At 43.8% G+C, this 22,969-nt stretch overlaps 1 protein-coding gene across 6 annotated transcripts in view; it reads right to left on the bottom strand.

Annotated features, from left to right (window-relative positions):
* Positions 1-20,073, bottom strand: part of ZBBX (zinc finger B-box domain containing) — a 119,832-nt gene extending 99,759 nt beyond the window's left edge. For 5 of the 6 annotated variants that reach the window (XR_014471800.1, XM_083177826.1, XM_083177829.1 and 2 more), the window contains exons 1-3: positions 19,841-19,966; positions 1,589-1,699; positions 727-840 (exon numbers count right to left, since the gene is read on the bottom strand). Coding sequence is in view for 5 of the 6 variants with exons in the window: in XM_083177826.1 (XP_083033952.1) it covers positions 727-840; positions 1,589-1,653 (179 nt within the window). In the remaining variant the exon portion in view is untranslated. Of the gene's footprint in view, positions 1-726; positions 841-1,588; positions 1,700-19,840; positions 19,967-20,011 lie in introns of those variants that run through there. The other variant, XM_083177827.1, reaches the window with a different exon arrangement.
* Positions 20,074-22,969: the final 2,896 nt, after the last annotated feature.

The following is a 22,969-nucleotide window of genomic DNA, read 5'->3' as shown; positions in this document are numbered from 1 at the left end:
TAAATAAAATCACACAGACGTTTGAGATACCAAAACATAAACTAGAATAGTTACATTGTAAATTTTTCCTGGAACAATTTTAGAGTTAAAGCCATTCCACTGGTTAGGGAATGATGTTGGTTTGCCACAATGGCAAATGTAATTAGATGCCTACACCTCTGGCTATGTAAATAAAGCTGGCCATACACTACTGCAATGTATCACAGCAATGTATGGCCACCCGATCCCCTGCCAGCTTCCTGGGCAGCAGGATCGCATGCGATACATTTCATGCAGTCCTTTCACATGTGATGTATCGCATGTAGAGGCAGAACTACCATTGGTCCAGCAGGTGCAGTGCGACGGGGCCTCTGAGGACTAAGGGGCCCACTGCTGCCACCCACTGCTGAGTGGCATAATATTAACTTGGGTTGGAGTGGAGGAGGGGGGCCCAATTATATTTTTGCACCTGGGCCAACTACTCACAAGTTCCACCACTGATCGCATGCGACCCCTGTTCCCTGCCGCCGGGAGGGGGGTCAGAGTATGAGGTTGGACCTGCATGCAGGTCTGACCTCCGTCTCAGGTCAGATGCGCACGGGACCACATATCAGCCTCGATGGGACATCAAAGCCAACAAATTTGGGAGAAATTCTCAACCAAACCCGTCGACAACGGGTGAAATCGGCCCAAATTACTGTAGTGTATGGGGTCTCTATAAAAGCTATAAAGGTATCGTTTACATACTCTCTTTCCTCTTTTTCTCTGCTCATACTCAGACGCAACTGGTTCAACCTCTGCTCCATTTCCTGGTTTTGTCTGTCAAGTTGTATCGTTTCCATACGAAGCTCTTTGATATTCCTAAGTAAATATTGCATTGAATCAATAAGATGTTATATAACAGAAACATATATAGCAAAACAGTATGGAATACATATAGATGGATGACCGGCGGTGGGGATGCCACCGCCGGTCTATACCTTCTCTTTGGCACCCTAACCTTTACCCAACCTCCCCACAGCCTAACCCCCCCCCCCCACCACCACCACCACCACCACCAACACAGCCTAAACCTAAGCCACCCCATTAGTGCCTAACTCTAACCTTCCTACTCTGCAGCATAGAGCCATCTTGCCCCACAGCATAAACTTTAACTCTCTTCCTCCTCCTGCAGCCTAACCCTGTCTCCTGTAGTGCTTAACCCAAACCCCCACATGCGTTTAATTATTCTAAAGAGAGAACTGTAATCAGATACAGAGGGTACAAGGGTAACATTCCTGGGACATTGTTGCCACGTGGAAGGGCGCTCAACTATTTCGGCTAAACCAAATGAGCTGACAGAGATTGTTTTTCATCCTGTACAAAATCAAACCTATTTTGAGACTCTATGTTATATTTAAGAAGGAGTTATGTGCAAAATGCGTTACGTGCACAGAGCACACTACTGAGGCACTCCAGTACCACACCCAGTCGATTGTTGGGCACTTCATATATCACCGCCTACAGGTTTTAAGGATTTTATATCTAAAATTTTACAACTGTAATATTTAACTCCTATTTCATTAAAATCCACATGAGCTGCAGTATATCACACGGTTATTGTACTCACTTTGCTTTCAGTCTGACAGAGTTCCCACTCTTTCCAGGAGGAAGTATAACAAAATTGCTGCTCATGGTTGCTGAGTGCAGTAGGAACGTCTCTTCCAGCCTTAAAGGGAATCTGAGAAAACGGAAACACGAATAATGATTGTAAATTGGTGGATTCTAAATAATAACAAAAAAATAAATTTAAATATATTTCTACATGAATGATTTCTTGCTAGAGAAAAAAAAATAACTGCTTAGGCAGAACATGTAGGACAAGGAAACAATATCTACCTCTGGCACCATTACTACAGTGAAGGATAATAATTGTGCCAGTATTACCTGTATTAGCAAAGGATCTACCATAGGTTATGCTGTTACTTTACAGCTTTGCCTGCAAGGGAGGGATAAAGAGCAAAACATCAAGGCCACTATATGACTTTAAGGTGCCCCAGGAAAGTGGGTTCTCCAGGACACTCATTTAAAAAGGGTTTATTTCCATATTTTTACTTTGGCCTTTATTTAGATCTGATCGCAGTACAAATTTGTTTGGAAAATGGGCAAAACCATGTGCACTGCAGGTGGGGCAGCACTTAGCCCACATTACACTGTTACATTTTTGGGGAAAAAAGGAATGAGAGATATATATACATTTACATTGAATCATCAGCACCATTTCCCAGCACTTTACCAAGTATAGTATCTCTTACTAACAGCTTTGGGGCTCATCTACATTTGGATTTAAGTAATATTCAAATATGTAGCAGAACACACCCACGCTTCTAGGTGCCACATTCACAATCTCTTTTCACAATATTACCATATATGGAACTAGACACGCCCTTTGGGTGGAGCATGACACGCCCCCTCAATGAGGCGCTTTGCAAAATTCAATTACTAACTATAATCTCCCTCAAACTAGTTTTCAAAAGTAGGCAAGTATGAGTAAAAATACTGTATATCTTTTACAATTCAGATTTTCAGATTCAAGACACTATTTAGAATTGAGTTCATGATTGAAATAAAAAAGGCTAGGTCATACAGTACACAGTATACAGCCTTCTGTATTAGTTGTTTTGACAGTTGTTTTGACAGTACTAACACCAAAAAAACAAAAGGCGCTGCACATCACTTTATAATTAGGTTCACTTCATTAATGTCAGCTAAGCAGAGATTGGTTGGTATTAGTTAATGCGCGAAGTATGAGGAGACATGACAATCATTCACAACAAAGGGTTACAAGACATATTTCTTCATGAACTAAAGCAGTAGACATAAAGCGCTAGAAAATCATTTATGCATACGAATCGCACAGCTGCTGTGTCCTCAATTGAAAGGTGACCTGAAAATAGCTTCTATCGTACTGTATAATAAAACCCTGCGTGCAGTTCTGCAGACTGACAGTTGTCTCCTAATGCCACAGTATTTCCACACAATACTCCGAGGATACTGTGACATACCTGCAGACGATTTTACCAGCATGCCTTACAAATAGCTTTCACGACAAACACACAGTTTAAATTCAAATCACATAAATGTATAGTGTAAATTTACATAAGAATGTATTGAAAGCATTATATCAATCAGCAGCATGCTTGAAATACCATTCACCACTTGATGGAACAATAAAAACGAACCTCTAAGAAATATAAAAAAAACAATATTGTTGGACTGGTAGCACATAACAGAAATCTACAGCATAGTATCCCCTTGTCATTATGGAACTAGCCCTAGTCTGATTAGTATTCCATATGTACACATTCACTTTACCTTAAGTAACACTTATTTATTGCAAGCATCTGCCTTTATTACAAGAATGACCTCTCCTGAATAAAATAGCCAAGTAAAGATAGCAGGTGAACAAGGATACCTGAATAATGCCTACAGGATTAGAGCACAAATAGATGGGTGATTGTCCCAGTGATGCTAATCCCTCAAAGCAGGGCTAATATAACCATGTAAAAGTCTCTATTCAAATACCAGCATATACGGTAACATGGGAACAGTGACATACAGTAAAGGTATCTTTCATTGCGGGATTTCCTTGTTGCAGAATAAGTGAATCAGCTTGTAGGGCAGGATTTAGTTATTTCAATGCAGTTATTGTGTGATTTTTAAAAATATACATACAGCATATATATATATATATATATATATATATATATATATATATTATTGCAAAAATATCTTTGATGTAGAACAGAAAGCACACACTGCTGCAGAACACTTTGTTCAAATGCTATTGATACAAAAAGATATAAAAAGCACTAGATACAGATGATTATATGTTTTTTTTTAAAAGCTATAAACTGTTATTATAGCTGTCCATTATTATCAATAATGTGTCAAGCAATAAGGCAAGGTACAGGTATTATACAGGTACATGATAAAATGTAATATGGGTTTACCAACTATTCAAAGAAAGCGAAAGTACATGTTATTTTTGAAACAAGCTATCTGCTTTTCGGAGAGTTGAGTGCAATGTGAATGCAGATGCTCCAACATCACCTGCACAGAAAAAAAAATGTGTACAGTATGTTCCATCAGATGCATCTTTTCCAACGGACCACCCCAATCCATGGGTTTCATTTGGTACTAGTCACCATCTGTAGGGGGAACTTGCATCACCTTATATAAGGAGCAAACTATCTGGGTAATAAACAAAGAGTCTATACACTTCTATTAAGGGGTTGTTTAAGAAAGGAGGGGGCTTGTGTTGTATACTCCATACAGACTCCCTTCTCTCCGTGGAACAGCAGACTCTGTGCTTGTGTACAGTAGGTCTCTCAAAACACGGTGCCCACCATATTCCTAGTGATTAATCGGTATAGTACATGTGCAGGTCTCGTGAGACATGGTGTCTTCCATGTTCCCAGTGACTAATCTGTATCGTACATGTGCAAGTCTCCTGAGACATAGGGCCCACCATGTTCTCAGTAACTAATCTGCATCATACATGTGCAGGTCTCGTGAGATATGGTGCCCGTCATGTTCCCAGTGACTTATCTGTATAGTACATGTGCAAGTCTCCTGAAACATGGTGTCTGCCATGTTCCCAATGACTAATCTGTATAGTACATGTGCAGGTCTCTGAAAACATGGTGCCCAAAATGTTCCTAGTGACTTATCTGTATCGTACATGTGTAGGTCTCCTGAAATATGACTCCCACCATGTTTCCAGCTACAAATTTGTAGAGCGCATCCCAAATTACTTCTGTTGCAGTAGTAGCAGTGACGTGGGACTCCACAGAGATAAGATTAAAAATGGGTTCAGGGTGTGCATTATAAATACACCTTTGCTTCCAGTCAACTGTGCATAGCCCGCAGTTCTGGAACTATGCCCTCTCTGAAACTTTCCTAGATGAGACCACATCAGGTATGCCCCTTCAGTCCCAAGTGGAGAGGAGACACTTGCATACACTTAGGTCAATATCCAATTAGCCAAAGTAAATTCCCACAGCTAATGGGTTCAACAGGGGCCATCCAATTAGCCCTGATAGTATGCCACTTGCAGTTCAGACTTTTCTGTCTGAGCCATCAAAAGCATAATCCCCGTTAAGCAGTCCATGGATCTTTGATAACACATGGGTCCAGGAAGTTATCTCAGATCCCATGTGATAATTTATCACCCCAAAATGGGACCATTTTTGACTAAAAAAAAATTTGCCACCATTGGATATATCTCATCCCATTTAGTTTTTGGCGAACACATCGTATACCTCCCGACTGGTTACGTGCACAGTGACAAAATACACTCTGCAAACAGGCATTGGTTCAAATCTGCTTCAGCCCCAAAATGTTTACTTTATTTAAAAAATCTTTTTTAAAGCCAATTCTATGTCAATGATAAATTATTCTTGGCTTTTTAACCCTTTGTGAGCGATGCTGGCATTTTTAGGGGATAGTTGGACGATCTCTCACGGCAACGTCGGCAATCAAAGGGTTAAAACAAACTTGATCTTTTTCATTCTCAAAGTATAACATGTTAAATACCGAGCTTCGACGCTTGTGATTGCTGCAGGCTCTGTTGACCTTTGACACATGGCAAATGCTTGTCAGGAGGTGTTGGCGATTGTGTTTGCGCACAGGTCCATTCACTTACGTTTAAGGACCGTTAGCAATCATAAGCGTTTAACAGGTTTTAGGAAAGCATGTTGGCACCTTATTTAATGTCCAAAAGAACAAGAACTTAAATCCTCTGCATACTGATATTGTATATACTTCGCAGGTGTAGCAAGAATCATTAAGCTGAGACAGACAATGCGTTCATGTGTTGTTAAAAATAGTTCTGAAATGCCAATGTATTTGTTGCTAAAGAAAGTATACATATTATATGAATGTCAGCTATAGTCCGTTTTTGAAGATCTTGGCACCAACCCAATCCCTGAAGGTCACTGGTCTTGAGGAGTTGCTTAAAAGTCAGAAATTATATCAAGATGACTTTATGTTTTTAAATCATATATTGAAAATGGACAAAAGATTTATGTCTAAGTAAGCACAAAGTGGAATCGAGTTAGCTTATCTCAAATTGTTGTGATTGTTCTGAGATATGGCAGATCATTTGTCTTCTAGCTTTAACCAGTTTAATTAGATGTATATGTGAGGACATCTCAGGGTTATGCCCCTATATTTTTTTTTTTTAAATATACTGATTGAAAATAACTAGAATTTACAGCACTATGATTTCAATCAGTTATATTTATGTCTTGTTCACAGGGTCGGTGCCACCACTAAGCAGCTTGGGAGCAGGTCAGCGGCGTGGAGCAAGGTGAGTGGCGCCAGCAATCCCCCCCCCCCCTGCGCATAAAGCTAGTTGAGCCCCAAAGGCACCGCTCACCCGCACCACCGCTGACTTGCTGTGGCGCCTGCAAACCCACCCCCCCCCCCCCATGGACCGTGGGACGGAGACCAGCGTGGACCAGCTTGTTCACTACACATGAAAACAAAGGAATGTCCTAGATGCATTATAGTGACATGTTTTTAATGGGTCTTCCGTGCACTGCTCATGGACACAGGGCCGGATTAAGGCTTGAGGGGTCCCAGGTAAAGGTCCAAGGGGGTGTATATTACATTGTGCATTTTTCCTAACATGACCCATTCCAGGAGGTACAAAATGCTCTCTACCTTGACTTCATCTGTGTTGAACTATTTAATTTATAATAAAAGGAATTTCAACACAGGTGACGGCAATCATAGCAGAAGCAAGTCCAAGTTGAGAGGATTTGGTCCTTCCTGGAATCTGTCATGTTTGCAGGTATGAATTGTGAACAGTACCTGTATATTAAATTTGGTTTGATGATGCCTGAGTACTGTTTATATTTGGACCACCAACCCAGGGCACCCCTTCCTGTGTCCCGAGGCACCGCAGGGAGCAACGGCACAAAGTTTGGGAACCACTGTTATATACATATACAAATATAACATCTACTGTATCATCTATCTTGTCACATGCAAGAATAGCAGCAGCCTCTTACACAGGAATCAGAAGAGCTATTGATGTCACTGTTCTCTGGCTGGGAGGCCCGGGGTACAGTAAACCTTGTGTCCCCCCTTAATCTGGCTAGTACACTGTAAAGCATGATAAAAAGCTAGCCGCAAACACCTAAATATAATGTCAAATATCGTGCCAAAAAATACACTGAAGCACAAATGTTTAAATGATCATTAATCAATTTCTATTATTTTACTTTTACTCAAAATGAAAGCCACCCAGCATTCAGTAATTGCTAAAACAAATTAGTTTAGTACGTTCATGTATACCAATGAAACCGGTAAGTTTTCTAAAGATAATAGTATTAAACATATAATCATACATACTGTGTCCTCATACATCTTGCATCAATACGCCACGCAGTAAGCCGCCAGAGCCCGTGAAACAAGAATAAGAGACTGTGCTGATTAATTTGGTATGTGTCAATAATCAGTGGCGGCTACAGAGAAAGGGCAACAGCACAGTTCAAAATTCAAGTAGGGGAGCCACAACAACTGCCAGTGGGTCAGTTTGGAATGGCAGTTGTTGTTGCTCACCTGTTTGAATTTTGAACTTTGCTGCAGCTCTGCCTCTTGAGCCACCACCGGTCATAATTCAATGTCCTTACTGACTTGTTTCTCAGCCAAATTACAAAGCCCCAGAATGCCCTGGGTAAATTTGACCATTTTAGAGCCCTAGCTTTTGTGTTTGGGGATACTTAATACTTGAGGGTAGTCTACAAATTTCCATTGATAAATATGACCCTTTGTATGTTCTCATGAGCAGTGACATGCTCCTTCTTGTTTGCTCAAAGTACAGTCCACGTCCCGAGTGTGCTTCTTTGTCTTTGATTCTTAGGGGGAAGTTTACTAAGATGCGAGTTATATTTCACATGGGATGTTGCTATCTCTGTCTAATCTCTTCCTTTATACTTTTTGCATTTTTTTATACTGAAATGGTTGCGCTTTCCGTATCTAAAACTTAATTGTATGTCTGTACATCGCTACAAAAACTTGGTGGCATCATGTACAGGAGAATAAAAATAACATGATAAGGTAAGTAAAGGTGCCCATACACGGAGCAATTGGCTCAATGATCGCATCGCATCTAAACACATTCAATGTGCTAAAGCAGCTTTGAATTAGATGTGATCTTGTTGAAAAAGTATGTGCAGCACATTATGTGCTACGCGATGCACAGGAGTGCCCATGGCCTCACAAAGCAGGATCGCTCCCCGTGTATGGGCACCTTCAGAGAATGAGGGCATGTCATATTTTAAAAGCAAACGTGATCATTTCATCTTCAAGATTAACTGGTCTTTTTTCAATAGGCACCTTGCACCCATAAAAAGGGGACAAGATATTGTCCTTCTGCCTTTTTTATCAAAGGTCCTTTCAGGAATGACTCTTGCCAGTGGAAGACTTCACTGGGGGCTTCTACAATGCGTTGCCATGCAAGTTGGTGCAAGTACCAGTTACTAAGGCCAAACCAGAAAGGTGTCAGGTGGAGAGCCCAATGAAGGAAATGCTTTATTTGTCAAAATCAAAGCATTTTTCCAATTTGTTTTATATATTTTTTTCTATACAAACCTAAAGTCCAGGCTATCAGCATGCTTTCAGGACTGATACACTTATGCCAAAGATTGGCCTTACCAGCAGGTAATCAACTGCTGCCAGTCTGTGTCACCAGGGACCTGAGCATAAGAACTGTTTTTCTTATAAATTGTTGTAACCTAGATTTTATAATTGCAGCAATGAGCAACCACTGAAAGTCTTCACATAAGAATAGTCCTGATGAATATACTCATTAGAGATCCCTCAATGCTGCTGCTGTACCTCCCAACAGTCCCGCTTTCCGGGGGACCATTCAGGTTTTTGGGGACGTTCCCGTGTCCCGCCCCGGGTCAGCAGTGTCCGGCGGCGGGGGGAGAGGGGGGGGGAGCAGTGTTTTCCCACAGCAGAGAGGCTGGGGGCTAGCAGCAGCTTACAGAGCTGCTAGCCATGCCCCCACATCGACGAAAACGTGGTGTGGCCTTGCAGGAATGACATGATTTGCCACAAGCAAAAGGTCGACATAAAAATGGTTGACATGGGAAAAGTAAACATGCGTTTTTTCACTTTTTTGGTGTCTATGTTGACATAGATCGACAAGGATACTGTAAAAGTGTACCGCATCCTCTCGCATGGCTCTCTTTGGGCACGGTGCCTCGCTGACCTAGGAACAGTATTATATTCTCCCTTTATGCCCACTGGGATGGTAAAGTATAAACAAGTCGGCTTAAAAAAAAATCATGGAAAACTAAGGTCGATGTTTTTCCACTAGGACCTTTTTCATGTAGACCTTTTTACTTGTCAAGCTTTTCATGTGTCAACCTTAGAACTGGTGACCTAATGACCAAGATGTCTGTGTTCCAGAATTGGAGTTTATTATCATTTATTTATAGAGTGCCGCAATAATCTGTAGCACTGTGAAGATGGAATGAAGCATTAGAATAAAATATAATATTAAGTAAGATACTAAACTAGCTAAATAGTTACTGGCCAAAAATGTAGCACAATGCAGAACATAAAAGAAGCAAAAACAAATATGTACATCATACTTGCCAACTTTTGAAAACTAGTTTCAGGGAGATTATGGTTGGTAGCAGAATTTTGCATCACGCTCCACCCAAAGGGTATGGCTACTTCCAAATATGGAGAATTTGTGGAAAAAGATTATGAACGTGGCACCTAGAAGCGTGGGTGTGTAATTTAAAATGACTTATATCCAAATGTAGATGAGCCCCAAAGCATTTAGTAAGAGATACTATACTTGGTAAAGTGCTGGGACATTGTGCTTATGATTCAATGTAAATGTATCTCTCTCTTATTCCTTTTTTACCCAAAAATGGAACAGTGTAATGTGGGCTAGGTGAAATGAGGGAGATTGCTAGACTAATGAGGGAGAGAGGGAGATTGCTGTTATTTCAGGGAGTCTCCTGCAGAATGCAGGAGGGTAGGCAGCTATGTTGTACATATTAGTGAGGTGGTAGCAGTCAAGAAGACAAGGGAAAAGAGTGTGCCAAGTCCACTAGTGGGTGGGGTATCGGGCAAAGATAGGGGTGCAGCCTATAGACTGAAAAGAGATGTACTCCAGGGGCAAGGGGGAGGCACAGGGCACACTGTGGAGTGGAGAGAGCTGTAAGAGACACAGCGATCCCAGCTTTTCCTGTTCCATGCCCGGGTGGTATCATACTATTAGTTTATATATAATATGTACCATTATTTAAAATTTATTATATACAATCCCATACCCTCCAACATGGCCTATTCCATTAGGTACAACATGTACTGTTTCTGGACTTCCCTCTTAATTGAAAATTGCAGTCACCTGTGTTGAACTAGTTCAGCGATGATAACGGTGTTCCAGCAAAGGTGAAGGAAATCCTAAATTAAGGAAGAAGTCCTGAAGCAGAGCATTTTGTACCTAATGGAATGGGTCATGTTGGAGGGTATGCAATCCATATATCCCAACATAAGCTACTCCAGGAGGGACACAATGCTCTCTACCTGGACTTACTGCATTCACATGTGTTGAAACACCTTTTTAATCAATTAAATTGTTCAACACAGGTGACACCCATCTCATATATTAAGAGGGAATCTAGGTAGAGAGCATTTGTCCCTCCTGGAATGGAGGGAGATAGGTATAATCGGTACTTAAGGGCCCCATACATCAGCAATTATTTGTGACAATTTTCAGATATGGAGATGATTGCCACAATTAATTTTAGATGTGTGGGCTCCCCCTTTTGGCAATCCCAATCAAAATCGCCAATCGATTGCTTAATCAGGATCAGTGGCGTAACTAGAAATTTTGCTCCCCCCTGCCAAAAACATTTTGGCGCCCCCCCCGGCCCCATTTTGATTGTAAAATAAATAATTTGCATGTACCTCTATGGCGCCCATTTCAAAAAGAGTGTGTGGTAATGCTCATTCTACAATATGCCACACACTGTAATGCCCCTTACACATTATACCCCACAGCATAATGCTCATTACACATTATGCCACACACCAAGAGAGTCTAGTTTGAAAATCCCCCACCAGTATGGAAGAAAAAAACTCAGGCCCGGCACTTCAGCAAATTTCAAATGTATTAAAGTAAGTACAACGTTTGGGGGTCAGATATGCCCCGTCATCAGGATAGTACTTTGCTATAAAGATGTTGAGGTATGTCTGACCCAGAAATGTTTCTGCTAAGGCACACAGCCTTTTACTTCATCAAAGGGAGTACCGATCTATACACACACACACACACAGTGCTCAAAGTGGAAATTTTTAAGTGAAGTGTGTCTAGGGGGTGTGGTCACTCAAAAGGGGGTGTAGTGTACTGCCCCATATACCCCTTATACACATTATGCACAATAGTATGACCCCTTATACTATCTAGTACTAATGCCCCTTACACATGCCACACAGAATGAGCCAAAAATCACATTATGCCACATGGAGTGAGCCAAAATTCCCACAGAACAAAACAAAATTTGCATTATGCCGCACAAAGTATGAGCCAAAAATCACATTATACCACACAGTGTGAGCCAAAAATCTCACTATGCCACATGGCATGAGCCAAAATTCACATAATGCCACACGGAATGAGACAAAATTTCCACGTGGCATGAGCCAAAAATCACATTATGCCACAGTATGAACCAAAATACAGAGACAGAGAGGGACAGAGAGAGGGATGGTAGGGACATAGGGACAAAGTGAGTGATAATAGGAACAAAGAGAGTGAAAGCATGGACATAGAGACAGTAGGTATAGAGACTGTAACAGCAGGAAGAGAAATAAGATTACCTAAGGAGGAGGCGGCTCTGGACGGTGGCAGCTGCTGTGCGAAGTAGTCTCTGGGCGTCAGCGGCAACAGCGGTGGTTCTGTACGGCGGTAGAGAGGAGGAGGCTCTGGCTGTGAGGCCCTCTGTGTACAGTCCACCTATGGCCACCATCATTTCTAATCTGCCAGCAGACCGGCAGCCAATCAGAAGCTGCTGCATGGTTATTCCCACTTCGAGCACTGATTGTAATTTAATCTTCACAATTAAAGAAGGACATTTAAACAATTGCATAATGTAAAAGCAGCAGGGTGCCAGACTGGTGGGGGAGGGGTGATGAGGACAGGATGCTGCAGGAATCAGCAGGATCTGGGTGTCTGAAGGGGAAGGGGGGGGGGGGTGGCAGAGAGGAGACACACATCAGCTGCTGGATGCTTGATGAGGGGGGGAGGCACAGCAAAAGTCTGACTAGTCAGGGTGTGGAGATTAACACTGCATCTGGGTGCCTAAGTGGGTATGGGGAGGGTGCTTGAGCGGGTATGTGATGGGGGTACACAGTCGCCGGGTCAGGGTGCCAAAAGGGAGGGGGGAGGTGCGGAGCGCAGCGCAGGTAACTTGTCTTTTGTGTGCCTGGGCATAGCAGACGCCGGGTGCCTGAGCGGGGCGAGGGGGATCATGCCTCGAAAGTAGGAGAGCTGGGGAGGAGGAGGCCTGCTGCTGGCTGCTGGGTGACTAAGAAGGGGGCTAGTTCCCATTGTCTTCCGGGTTCCTGATGGAGGGAACTAGCTGCTACTACCCTGCCATGCCTGACTGCAGGGCACAGCGGCCGGGTGCCTCAGCGCGGAAGGGGAGGACTAATATAGCCGGCGGGTCCAGATGTCTGTAGGGTGGGTGGGGGTGTGCAGAGAGAACTTGCCTGCTGTGTGACTGAGCACGGCAGTCGCAGGGGGAGAGCACATCAGCACTCCTCTCCAGCCTCCGGTCTCACACGCTGCACTCGGGAGGGAAATAGGCGCACGGCTGATGAGCCAGTCTGGGTTTAAGTCTGGGTTTCTGCTGCCCCTGCTTGCCGGTGCAGCATGCATTCCGCCGGGTCCAACGCTAGTTCCTCCACTCCTCCTCCTGTTACGCCACTGTGCCAACACCCGGCGCCCACGCAGCCCCCGCTCCCCCAAGCAGCAGCGGGGGCTGCCTTACACAATCTACGCCACTGATCAGGATTTTAAACATGTTTAATAATCTGGTATTATCTGCAGATCTTTTTTATATGTGTGGGCATTCCCAATTCGTCTTCTTCATCTATTTACATTATGAACAGCTGAAATGACAATCGATTGGGCAATTTCCAGATATGAAGATGCAATCTTTAGATGGAAAAATCTGCCGATCACTGAAATAAATCTGTAATGTGTGGGCAAAGTCAGATAGATTGTAAAATCCATTTATCTGGGCAAAAAATCCCTTTATCTGGAAATCCATAAATTGTGATTGCTGATGTATGGGGCCCATTATGAAATTTCTGGGCTCCCGTTTTTCTTATGAGACCGAGTCCCCTCGCGGGGCACGCTGCGCTCGCCACGCTTCGGGCACGGTGGCTCGCTGCGCTCTCCACACTATATAAAATCAACTCCATGCGTAGTTGGATAGTAGGGGTATGAAAAAATGGGGTGCATTTAACATGGGAGCCCAGATAATACATAAGTACCGCATAATCTAATAAAAACACCCCCACTTTCCACCTCGCCCCCCTGTCTTAAGTGCCCCGGCATCCGCAAGGCATACTAATACCCCAAGCCTTTTGTCACTAGTATGGTGGTGGAGGTGAAAGCATGTATATCTTTTTAAGTCTCCTTCCATGTGCACAGTGCTGTCTGCAGATTATCCCAGCAGAAAAGGAGAGAACTTGGAGAGTAATAATTTTAGCATGGGGGGTGGCAGCAATGTGTAAGTGGGGATGAATGCCTCTGGCCACATATACTGTTCTATTAGTTCCAGACTGTGGACAGGAGATCCAAGGAGGAAGACAAAATATTTGGGCCTCTTTGGGGGCCCGGGCTAGCCACGCAGGTGTTGCATCTCCCCAGGGCCGGCGCTACCCACTCAGCAGCTCCTGCAAAGCAGGGAGGCGCCATGCTGAAAAGGCGCTGTCTCCCTCCCTGCTCTGCTAAAGCTGCCTCAGCCCTCACTGTCACTGCCTCGTGTACGCCACCCGCAGCGCCTGTCTGACAGCGGGCGGTAGTATGGCGAGGCTGAGCAGCTCCCTGCACCGCGCACACACTGTCCTCCTCCTGCGACCTGCCCCCTCTTCCTGACGCCACGGACACTTGCACTGAGGCATGTAGCGCTGTCTGTGAATGCCTGGATTGCTCCCTGCGCCTGTCAACTGTCAATCAAATGACGAACTGGCAGCAGCGACGCCTACCCTTCCTTACCTCTTCTCAGTGTGCTGTGCCAGTGCCGATGCCAGTCCTCAACACTCCACCCCCTCTATCTCCTCCCCTCTTCTTCCATCTCCTCCTTCGCTCACCTCCTTTCCCCCTCAGTCCCGAGTGCTGCACATACTTTTTGTACTGCTTTCGCATCGCACACACATTGCATGCATGCCGTGCAATGTGATCTAGCCTATAACGTATGCCATTCTTGCAGCGTGTATGGGCACCTTTAGTGCCTGCAACATTTGGTGTATGCATACATGTACATGCACCCGAGATCCTCCATAGGATCGCATGTTGCATACACTCCCACAATCGGGCTGCAGCTTGTTGTAAGGGCAATGTGAAAGGGCGCAAAATGTGAGGTTTGCAGGAGGGCGCCGGACACTCTAGCACCGGCCCTGCATCTCCCCTGAATTGGCACACCCACACCACCTCCAATCCTCTCCCCTTTACAAGAGCTGTATGATTAAATTATTTATTTAACATGGAGAAACAAAAATAGTTAAAGCATTTTATCAGGCACAGATCAGTTGTAGGGCTTGGGTCTTGTCTCATACCTGTTGCGAGTAACTAAAAGATAATAATTTATATTGGGGCTAATTAGATCTATAATAATCCAATTATCCCCGATTAGCAGGTGCTGAGCCTCCGGCAGGTGTAATCAAATCCCAGAATGCAGCCAAAAACACATAGGATTCAATGAACCAGTGTGTTCTCTGAAGATTTTTTCTTTTTTTGGAGGATTCGCACCCAGCCCTCCCTCTCCCCCTATTCAACGTGTCAGGGGCTCGCTGCCCCTGATGGCGGATTTTGATGCTGTGTACACACGGGGGAGATATATTGCTCAGCCATATATGGCTGAGCAATATATGGCTGAGCAATATATTGCTCAGTTTCTACTTTACATCAGCGACCAGAGATGGTCGCTGATGAAAAAGAAACTGCCGGGGGGAGCCCGGCAGTGGTAATTAGCTGGTCGCAGGAGCATGTTCCTGCGACCAGCGACCACCACAGGGGCAAAAACGGGAGCGCGCACCCGGCGATATATCGCCGGTGCACACTCCCATTGCGGGCAATATGGTCGCTCAGCAACCATATTTCCTGCGATTTTGCACAAAATCGCCCCTGTGTGTACACACCTTAACAATATAATCAATATATATATTCATGTGCTGCAAGTACATGAATCCAAATAGCAAGCCCTTTAACATAATAAAATTACAGATGTTTTGACACCAAAAAGAACACATTCCAGTTCACCTGAAAAAGATGGCGAAAATCATGGTGAAAGCAGTTCTCCACCCTAGCATTGAATACACTCTCGGCGAATCAGTGAAAACCCCATTGAAATACACCATCAATTTGCAGTGAGCATGAAATGGAGAACTGGCCGACATTCACTGTTCCCTTTCAGCGAACAGCGAACAGTGACCGTTAAATAGTGTGAATCAGATTTTCAGAGAAAAGATTCACCACAGAGCATGAAAAAACCCGATTCGCCAGAAAAAAAGCAGTTAATCGAGAGCATTGAATACTGCCCTATGGGTACTCCGCTTCTAAAATGATTTCTTCATTTCTTGTTATATAAATTCAAATAAAAAATGTTGTGTATAAAAAGATTCTATTTCCTATATATGGTAAACATTACAGGTCATTATGATGAATAAAAAGGTTTGCTTGGCAATTTTCACACCTATTTTGAAAAATTCACTTGCCACTCAAATAATTAACCAGTGTTTCATGTACACCATGCACAAGCACATTATTTTACATAATATATATTTTTTCTAAAAGATACTTGAGCCAATAAAAAGTATGATTTTCTTAGCCGAGTATGTAAGATGTTCTAGCACTGCAATCTGTTTCTCTGCCAAAAAACTGCATCAGAGCTGTGTGGGCTGATGCATTGTCCAAAAGGAGGATGAAACCATATTCTCATAACTCTGGCCTCTGTCTTCTGATTCTTTCCCACAAAGTTTCTAGAACATTTCTGTAGTATTGTTGATTCACTGTTGTCCCCAGTCTGCCAAAAAAACACCCTTGATATAAAAGAAAACAATTAACATGGCTTTAAATTTGGATTTGCTTTGATATGCTTTCTTCATTCTCGATGATGATGGTGTTTTCCAGTATATAGACAGGTGTTTTTTCTCATACTGGTCATGGTTCGTCAGCTGTGTGAACTCTATATAGTCAATATAATGCTATTCCCAGCACTATATCACGCCAACAAAAAAAACAGCAGTGTTTAATATCAATGGCAATAGCCTGATCCACTCCTCAATCACTGAGGGGGATGTACATTTTACCCGCTTTCTTAAAGTGGCAGATCTATGTTCTCATTTGCATTTGTCACTCACAATGACAAGAATTGGTGATTTTAATAAATTTACATTAATCATAAATAGATATTTTCTTTTACTGAAAGACAGTACCATATCTGTGAGAAATTATCCCCCCCCCCCCCCCCCCCCAGGCCTCATCTAAAGGATGGTACTCATCAAAGTACTGTTCCAAAGCTATGACAATATAAGCCGACAGATCAATGCAAATATCCCATTACTTTCATCTGGTAAAGTCAGGTGCAAGAGTGGATTAAATTTATCCGTGCAACCAAAGAAGAATAACATTTTAATGAATCCCCCTCAGAGATTGCAGAGCAATCACAGCAAAATACAGCTTAAGACCCATACATAACTTCAGGCCCAGTTTCACTGGAGGGTTTATTGCACTAAAATTTATGTTAGTCACCAAGGAACAGTTAACATTGCTAGTAGACATATTGTTATTGGAAAAAAGCCAGCTCAGCTCACTCTTTTAGAACATGTAAAGGGTATTATTTTAAGCTATATTTGTCATTAAAAGTACTGTAATAAGGAGGATTTGATGTATTTTGCATGTGGTTAGCTGTAACAACATTAGCTTATATACAACCTGCATACTAAAGTGTGTACATTGCAGAAAATGCAAAAATGAATGCATAAAAGTGTGTCAGGTCATCTGCACTGAGTACATTGGTTTGCAGGAGGTCATTATAACTGCTTAGGGCTGAAACATTTTCCTTTGAAAGTGCCATAGCAGGGGACAGAGGTGCACTGAGGTACCATCAGGACCCTTCCTTACATATCGGATCCTCTTATTATTGACTCTGCTTGAAGATATTCTTATTACAGGACTGCCTGATGGTGCCCATACACGGTGTGTTTTGGCCTGCGGATGGGATGCGCGCTCCCGCACACATCACATCTTGAACAAGAAGATTGCATCGTATCAAGTTCAAATCGCATGCTGCTTTAACAAATCTGATACGCATTGGCCCATACCTCCCAACTGTCCCGATTACCGCGGGAAAGTCCCGATATTCGGGGACGTTCCCGCGTCCCGCCCGGGGCCGCCATTGTCCCGCGGTGGGGGGACAGTTGGGAGCCCCCCCAGCTTGCCGAGAATAGACGCTGTGCGCATGCGCACAGCGTCTATTCAGCGACGACGAGCGGCGAAAACGGGGGCGTGGCCGGATTTTGCGTCGCCCGTGAGGCCACGCCCCCTTTCCTCTTCAAAAGTTGGGAGGTATGGCATTGCACCGTGTATGGGAGACATTAAGGCAGCATCACATGCAATCCCAGCAAGTGCTGCCAGGGGCTGTCATATACAACAGATCCTACATGCAGAAATTGCGATCTAGGGCCTCCGATCCGATGCGCATGAGACCTCATATTGGATCGGATCTAAAACTTATTAGATGCAGTGTCCAGCATACCGCTAATGCTATACTGCTCCAATAAGCCATCTATAACAGTCAGATCTGCCCAAAAAAATGTCTGGCCAACATGCAACTGATGTTTTGCACAAACTCATCAATCATTCATATATATATATATATATATATATATATATATATATATATATATATATATATATATATAACAAATACTAAATAGAAAACTGTTCAAAGATCAGTATGCTACCTGCATATAGTATTTATCAAAACATGGAGATGTATAAAGCACTAACCAATTAGCTTCTAAACTCTCCTTGTGCAGGCTGTGTTTGAAAAATGACAGTGAACAGCTGATATACTGTATATGCTTAGACTGGAATACATATGGATGACTGTGGGGACGCTTGCAGTCAGAATACTGAAGCCAGCATGCCGATAGAGGTAATTCTGACAGGTCCAGTTAATGTATACTTACAGTAGGGACCCCCAATACTCAGAGAAGCCTTGATGAATGGCTTGGGGGCTTACCCATGTATTCGCAAATATATGTAAGAAAGAACTCTAAATTCTATATTAGAGAGGTGGAACGCCACCTCTCTAATATTGCCGAACCAGGACCCCACATCCTATACCATCTTTTGGGAAACTCCGTTTCAAAACCATCACGGAGCCAATACAGTGTAATATCAATCCGATCCCACCACCAACCCAACAGTAAGGTACCATTTCCTTTTGGGCCCAAAAGAGGACAAGACACAACTGAATTAAGGTGACTTTTTTTGGGACTTCCTCCCCATTTACAAAATACAGCAGCACCAATCTCTTGTAGTTTTTACATGTTATTAGTATGCAATCATACTTTTTAATTACTATTTTTAAGCCGTAGGCATAATAAGTGTGTACTAACAAAATCTTGTGTAAACTGTATACTTTTCAATGATATTTTATTTTATTTTTCTATTTTTATTGTAATAAATAACCATGTTTTAAACCATGTATTATTGAACTTAACTGCTTAGCGCAACCACCCCACATTTCTCTTTAATTCTGGAAACTTGGCAACTTTATGTATAGGGAGACGGGCCCCAGATACAGCCCCCCTAAGGCTCTGTGCCCCATAGAAAGGGCACCTTTGCACTCACAAGTTGTCAAAAAATATACAAAACAAAATAACATTAAAAATTGACAGGAATAGTAACACATCTACTGCACATGTGTATTTTGTGTAGGGACCTGCAAATAAACACTTTATTTTACATTGTTATAATAAATAAATAGGGAAATTGGTTTACTTCATAGAGTATTTACCAAAAAAAATCTATATGTATGAATTATCCTGACAAGCCGCCAATGGGGAGGGATACGCTTTCTGCGGGTTTCCTGCAGGTGCACGTCTGACAACAGCCAGGATCTAGGATCATAGAGCATTCCCACTGACCATGACGTATCACAGACAGACCTCAGCACAAATGCAATACTCACATGTTAGGATGTTAGGCACACTCACTGTGACCTAACCAACAGCTCAGCACCTGGCTGCACGTCACACACAGCTTGTATATAACTAGCTGCCTTTTTATATTCAGTTATGAACGTATACGGTGTTATTTACTAACAAGCAAAGGTAACTGTCTGCTCATTCTGGGACTTGCAGTTCCACAATATCTACAGAGCCATTATACTGTCTACTAAACGTTTCCCAATACACCCCCAGACCCGGTCACACAACGTATTATTACTGCCTGAGTATAGAGAATGCAGCATCACATTGCATACTGCTATACTATACTCTCTATTATTACTCCCCTGGCTTTACCCATCTCTCGGGTACTCACCACAGCTACCGACCGAGTTACTTTATGCGGGGTCGACGGAGAGACCAGAAGCGCAGCGCAGGCCACAGCGACGCCAGGAGTCACTTGTTGCCTAGCAACCATCTCCAGCAGCAACATCAGACCTGACCCCGCCCCCGGTACAGCAGCAGCTTGCTGTAATGTATAGGTTACCGTAATGTACTGCTGGGTGTAACCGGCTCCACGGCACAGTGCTGTGTATGTGCACAGCCCGATTCACTTCATACTGAGCCTATAATACTGTACAGCACGTGAAATGCAGCTGCAGGAGTATATTTGAAAAAAAAAAAAATCTTTGATATTTTTTATTTTAGTTCATGGACCGGTAAATAGTTAATTTCCTTTATACATAGTTCACCACAGTTCTGAATAAATACAGAAAATAATAATAATAATAATAATAATAATAATAATAATAATAATAATAATAAACAATCCTATAGATTGTAAGCTTGCAGCAGGGCCCTCTAACCTCTGTCTTTCTGTTGTTACCCAGTTTGTTTTATCACTGTCTACTATTGTAAAGTGCAACGGAATCTGCTGCGCTATATAAGAAACTGTACATAAATAAATAAGAAAGGTGCTAGGTACACTCCCTCTTCAGAATGAAATAGGGATGGCCATCGACTATCGATGTTCCCAAAACATCGATGGTTGGGACCTAGTGATCGATGTTTTGGGCATCGATAGTGGATGGTCGAATAGTTATATGCCATCGATGGATGGCTTCCGATGGTAAAAGTTTGGGGCGCATGCTCACTGCGTGCGCAGCGTCATTGCGTCCAGCGGCGTCGCTGCGGGCGGCCCACCCCGCCGGGAGGTACGCGCATTCGCAAAAGAAACTTAAACTGGATTGATGGCTAAAGTTTCTTCTACGCATGCGCACGGATCCCGGCCGGGCAGGCTGCCCACAGCGACCCGTCCCGTTGCTCTGCACATGTGCGGCTAAGCGATGGCAGGAACCATCGATGGTGTGAGGTAGAATGGTTTATAGCCATCGATGGTTCCTGCCCTAGAAGCCATCAATGGCAACCATCGATGGTGGATGTGCCGATGGCATCAAAATCTGCAGTCCGGAGCTTGTAGTATCCGGTTCCGGGGGTGTCCCGTTCGGGGGGGTGTCTTATCCGGGGGGTCCCTGTGATAGCTATCATCAGGGACATGGGGAAGGGGAGATTACAACTTCCTTGTGCGGTCCGGTCTGTCCGTTTTTTGCTACATGCCCGGACCCTGGTGGCACAGGTAGTCGCCCCCCCCCCCCCCCCCCTCTCCCGGACAGGACACTCCCCGGACCGGACGCTACAAGCTCCGGACTGCAGATTTTGATGTCTGGTTTGGCGGTCCGGGGGTCTTGTCCTGGTCCGGTTTTTACCCATACCCAGAAATCTCATATACGGTCTCAGCAGAGTTTATGTGGCCCATTTATTATTACATAGTTGTGGGTATTCTCCAAAAACACCAGTTTTCGTGGGCTAGTGGCAAATAATAAGTATCCCCTGTACATATGAAGGAGAGACAGTAGCTGGTAGCTCCGATATCTGCTGCAATCACTCCATTCCCAAACAGGCCTGCGTACCCCATAGGTTTCTATGAGAGGTGCAAATTCAGGGCTTAAAGTGGTCATGCAGAGGTGGGGGGACTCATTTCTCTATGCCACCTAATTAGCCCCCTACCCCACACTAGAGCAGTTACTCTGGTACTTATGTAATATCTGGGCTCCCGTGTTTCTTATGAGACCGCGTCCCCTCGCGGGGCTCGCTGCGCTCACCACACTTCGGGCACGGTGGCTCGCTGCGCTCGCCACACTATATAAAATCAACTCCATGCGTAGTTGGATAGTAGGGATATGAAAAAATGGGGTGCATTTAACATGGGAGCCCAGATAATACATAAGTACCGTTACTCTTTATTTATCATTTGGTTTCTTTTCACACTGTGTTATAATGTATATATTTTTATTTAAATATTTTCAGAGGTTATTTGAAGTACCCCCTTCACTGCTACATCAAATTTCAAGGAGGTATCGCAGGCTGTACCTCGCATTCCATACCCGGCCATCTCTTTGGTTCTTTTGCATACATTGTATTGTATGCAATCTTTTACCTTGCTGCGGGATCCAATGGATTCTTGGGCCATCAGTGACAATATCTGGCTCTGGCATCGGAGGTTACACTCATCACATTTGGGCCCTTTTCATCCGATTCCTCGGCCTGATGCCTCGGATTCGGATGAAAAGGGCCCAATTTGCACTAGTGGATTGGGGTCTTTACTTCCCCAGCACCACTAGGTATTTATTATGAGGACATTACAAAAGCCGGTACTTGTATATTATCACGGCGCCCGTCGCGTCGCATCGCATACCACTAATTAAGCGTGGTGAGCGTAGCGAGCCAGCGAGGGGCGGCGGTACGCGTCCTCCGACATTTTCATACCCCCACTATCCACGTCGGCGTGGAGTTGATTTTATATAGTGTGGCGAGCGCAGCGAGCCACCGAGCCCGAAGTGTCCCCTCGCAGCAAGCGTCCCCTCGCAGCGAGGCACCGACCCCTGCGCGTCCCCTCGCCACGCTTCGGGTAGGGTGGCTCACTGCGCTCGCCACGCTATATAAAGTCAACTCGACGCCGACGTGGATAGTGGGGGTATGAAAAGGTCGGAGGACGCGTACCGCCGCCCCTCGCGGCCTCGCTGAGCTCGCCACGCTTCGGGTTGGCGTTGATAGTGGGGTGGCGTTAACAATGAGGGGGCATTTTACATTGTCATTACCCATCAGGGTGGGTGTACAATGTAAAATCGGGTCTGGGTGCCTGTACAATTAAAAATCGGGTATAATCGCGTCTCATCGCATCGCATGCGATCATATGGCATGGCATGCGCTGCGACGCAATTTTGTGGTTGTACAATGACCTGCGATGAAACTCGGGGGCGCCGTGATAATACACAAGTACCCAAAAGCCTGTTATACGGATAAACACTTGCAATAGTTTCTGTGACTTATTAGTAATGGTAAGTTATAATACTCTTCACTGTGCAAATTGCAGGCTATCATTTATGTCAAAAGTGGATTAATGACAAGTAAATAGTTGCCATATTTCAGTTCACTGGAGACTGAC

Source organism: Crinia signifera, chromosome 3, assembly GCF_055691185.1.
Source record: "Crinia signifera chromosome 3, ASM5569118v1, whole genome shotgun sequence".
Taxonomy (NCBI): Eukaryota; Metazoa; Chordata; class Amphibia; order Anura; family Myobatrachidae; genus Crinia; species Crinia signifera.
The sequence above is the reverse complement of the archived record's forward strand: the minus strand, read 5'-3'. Positions and strand labels throughout refer to the sequence as shown.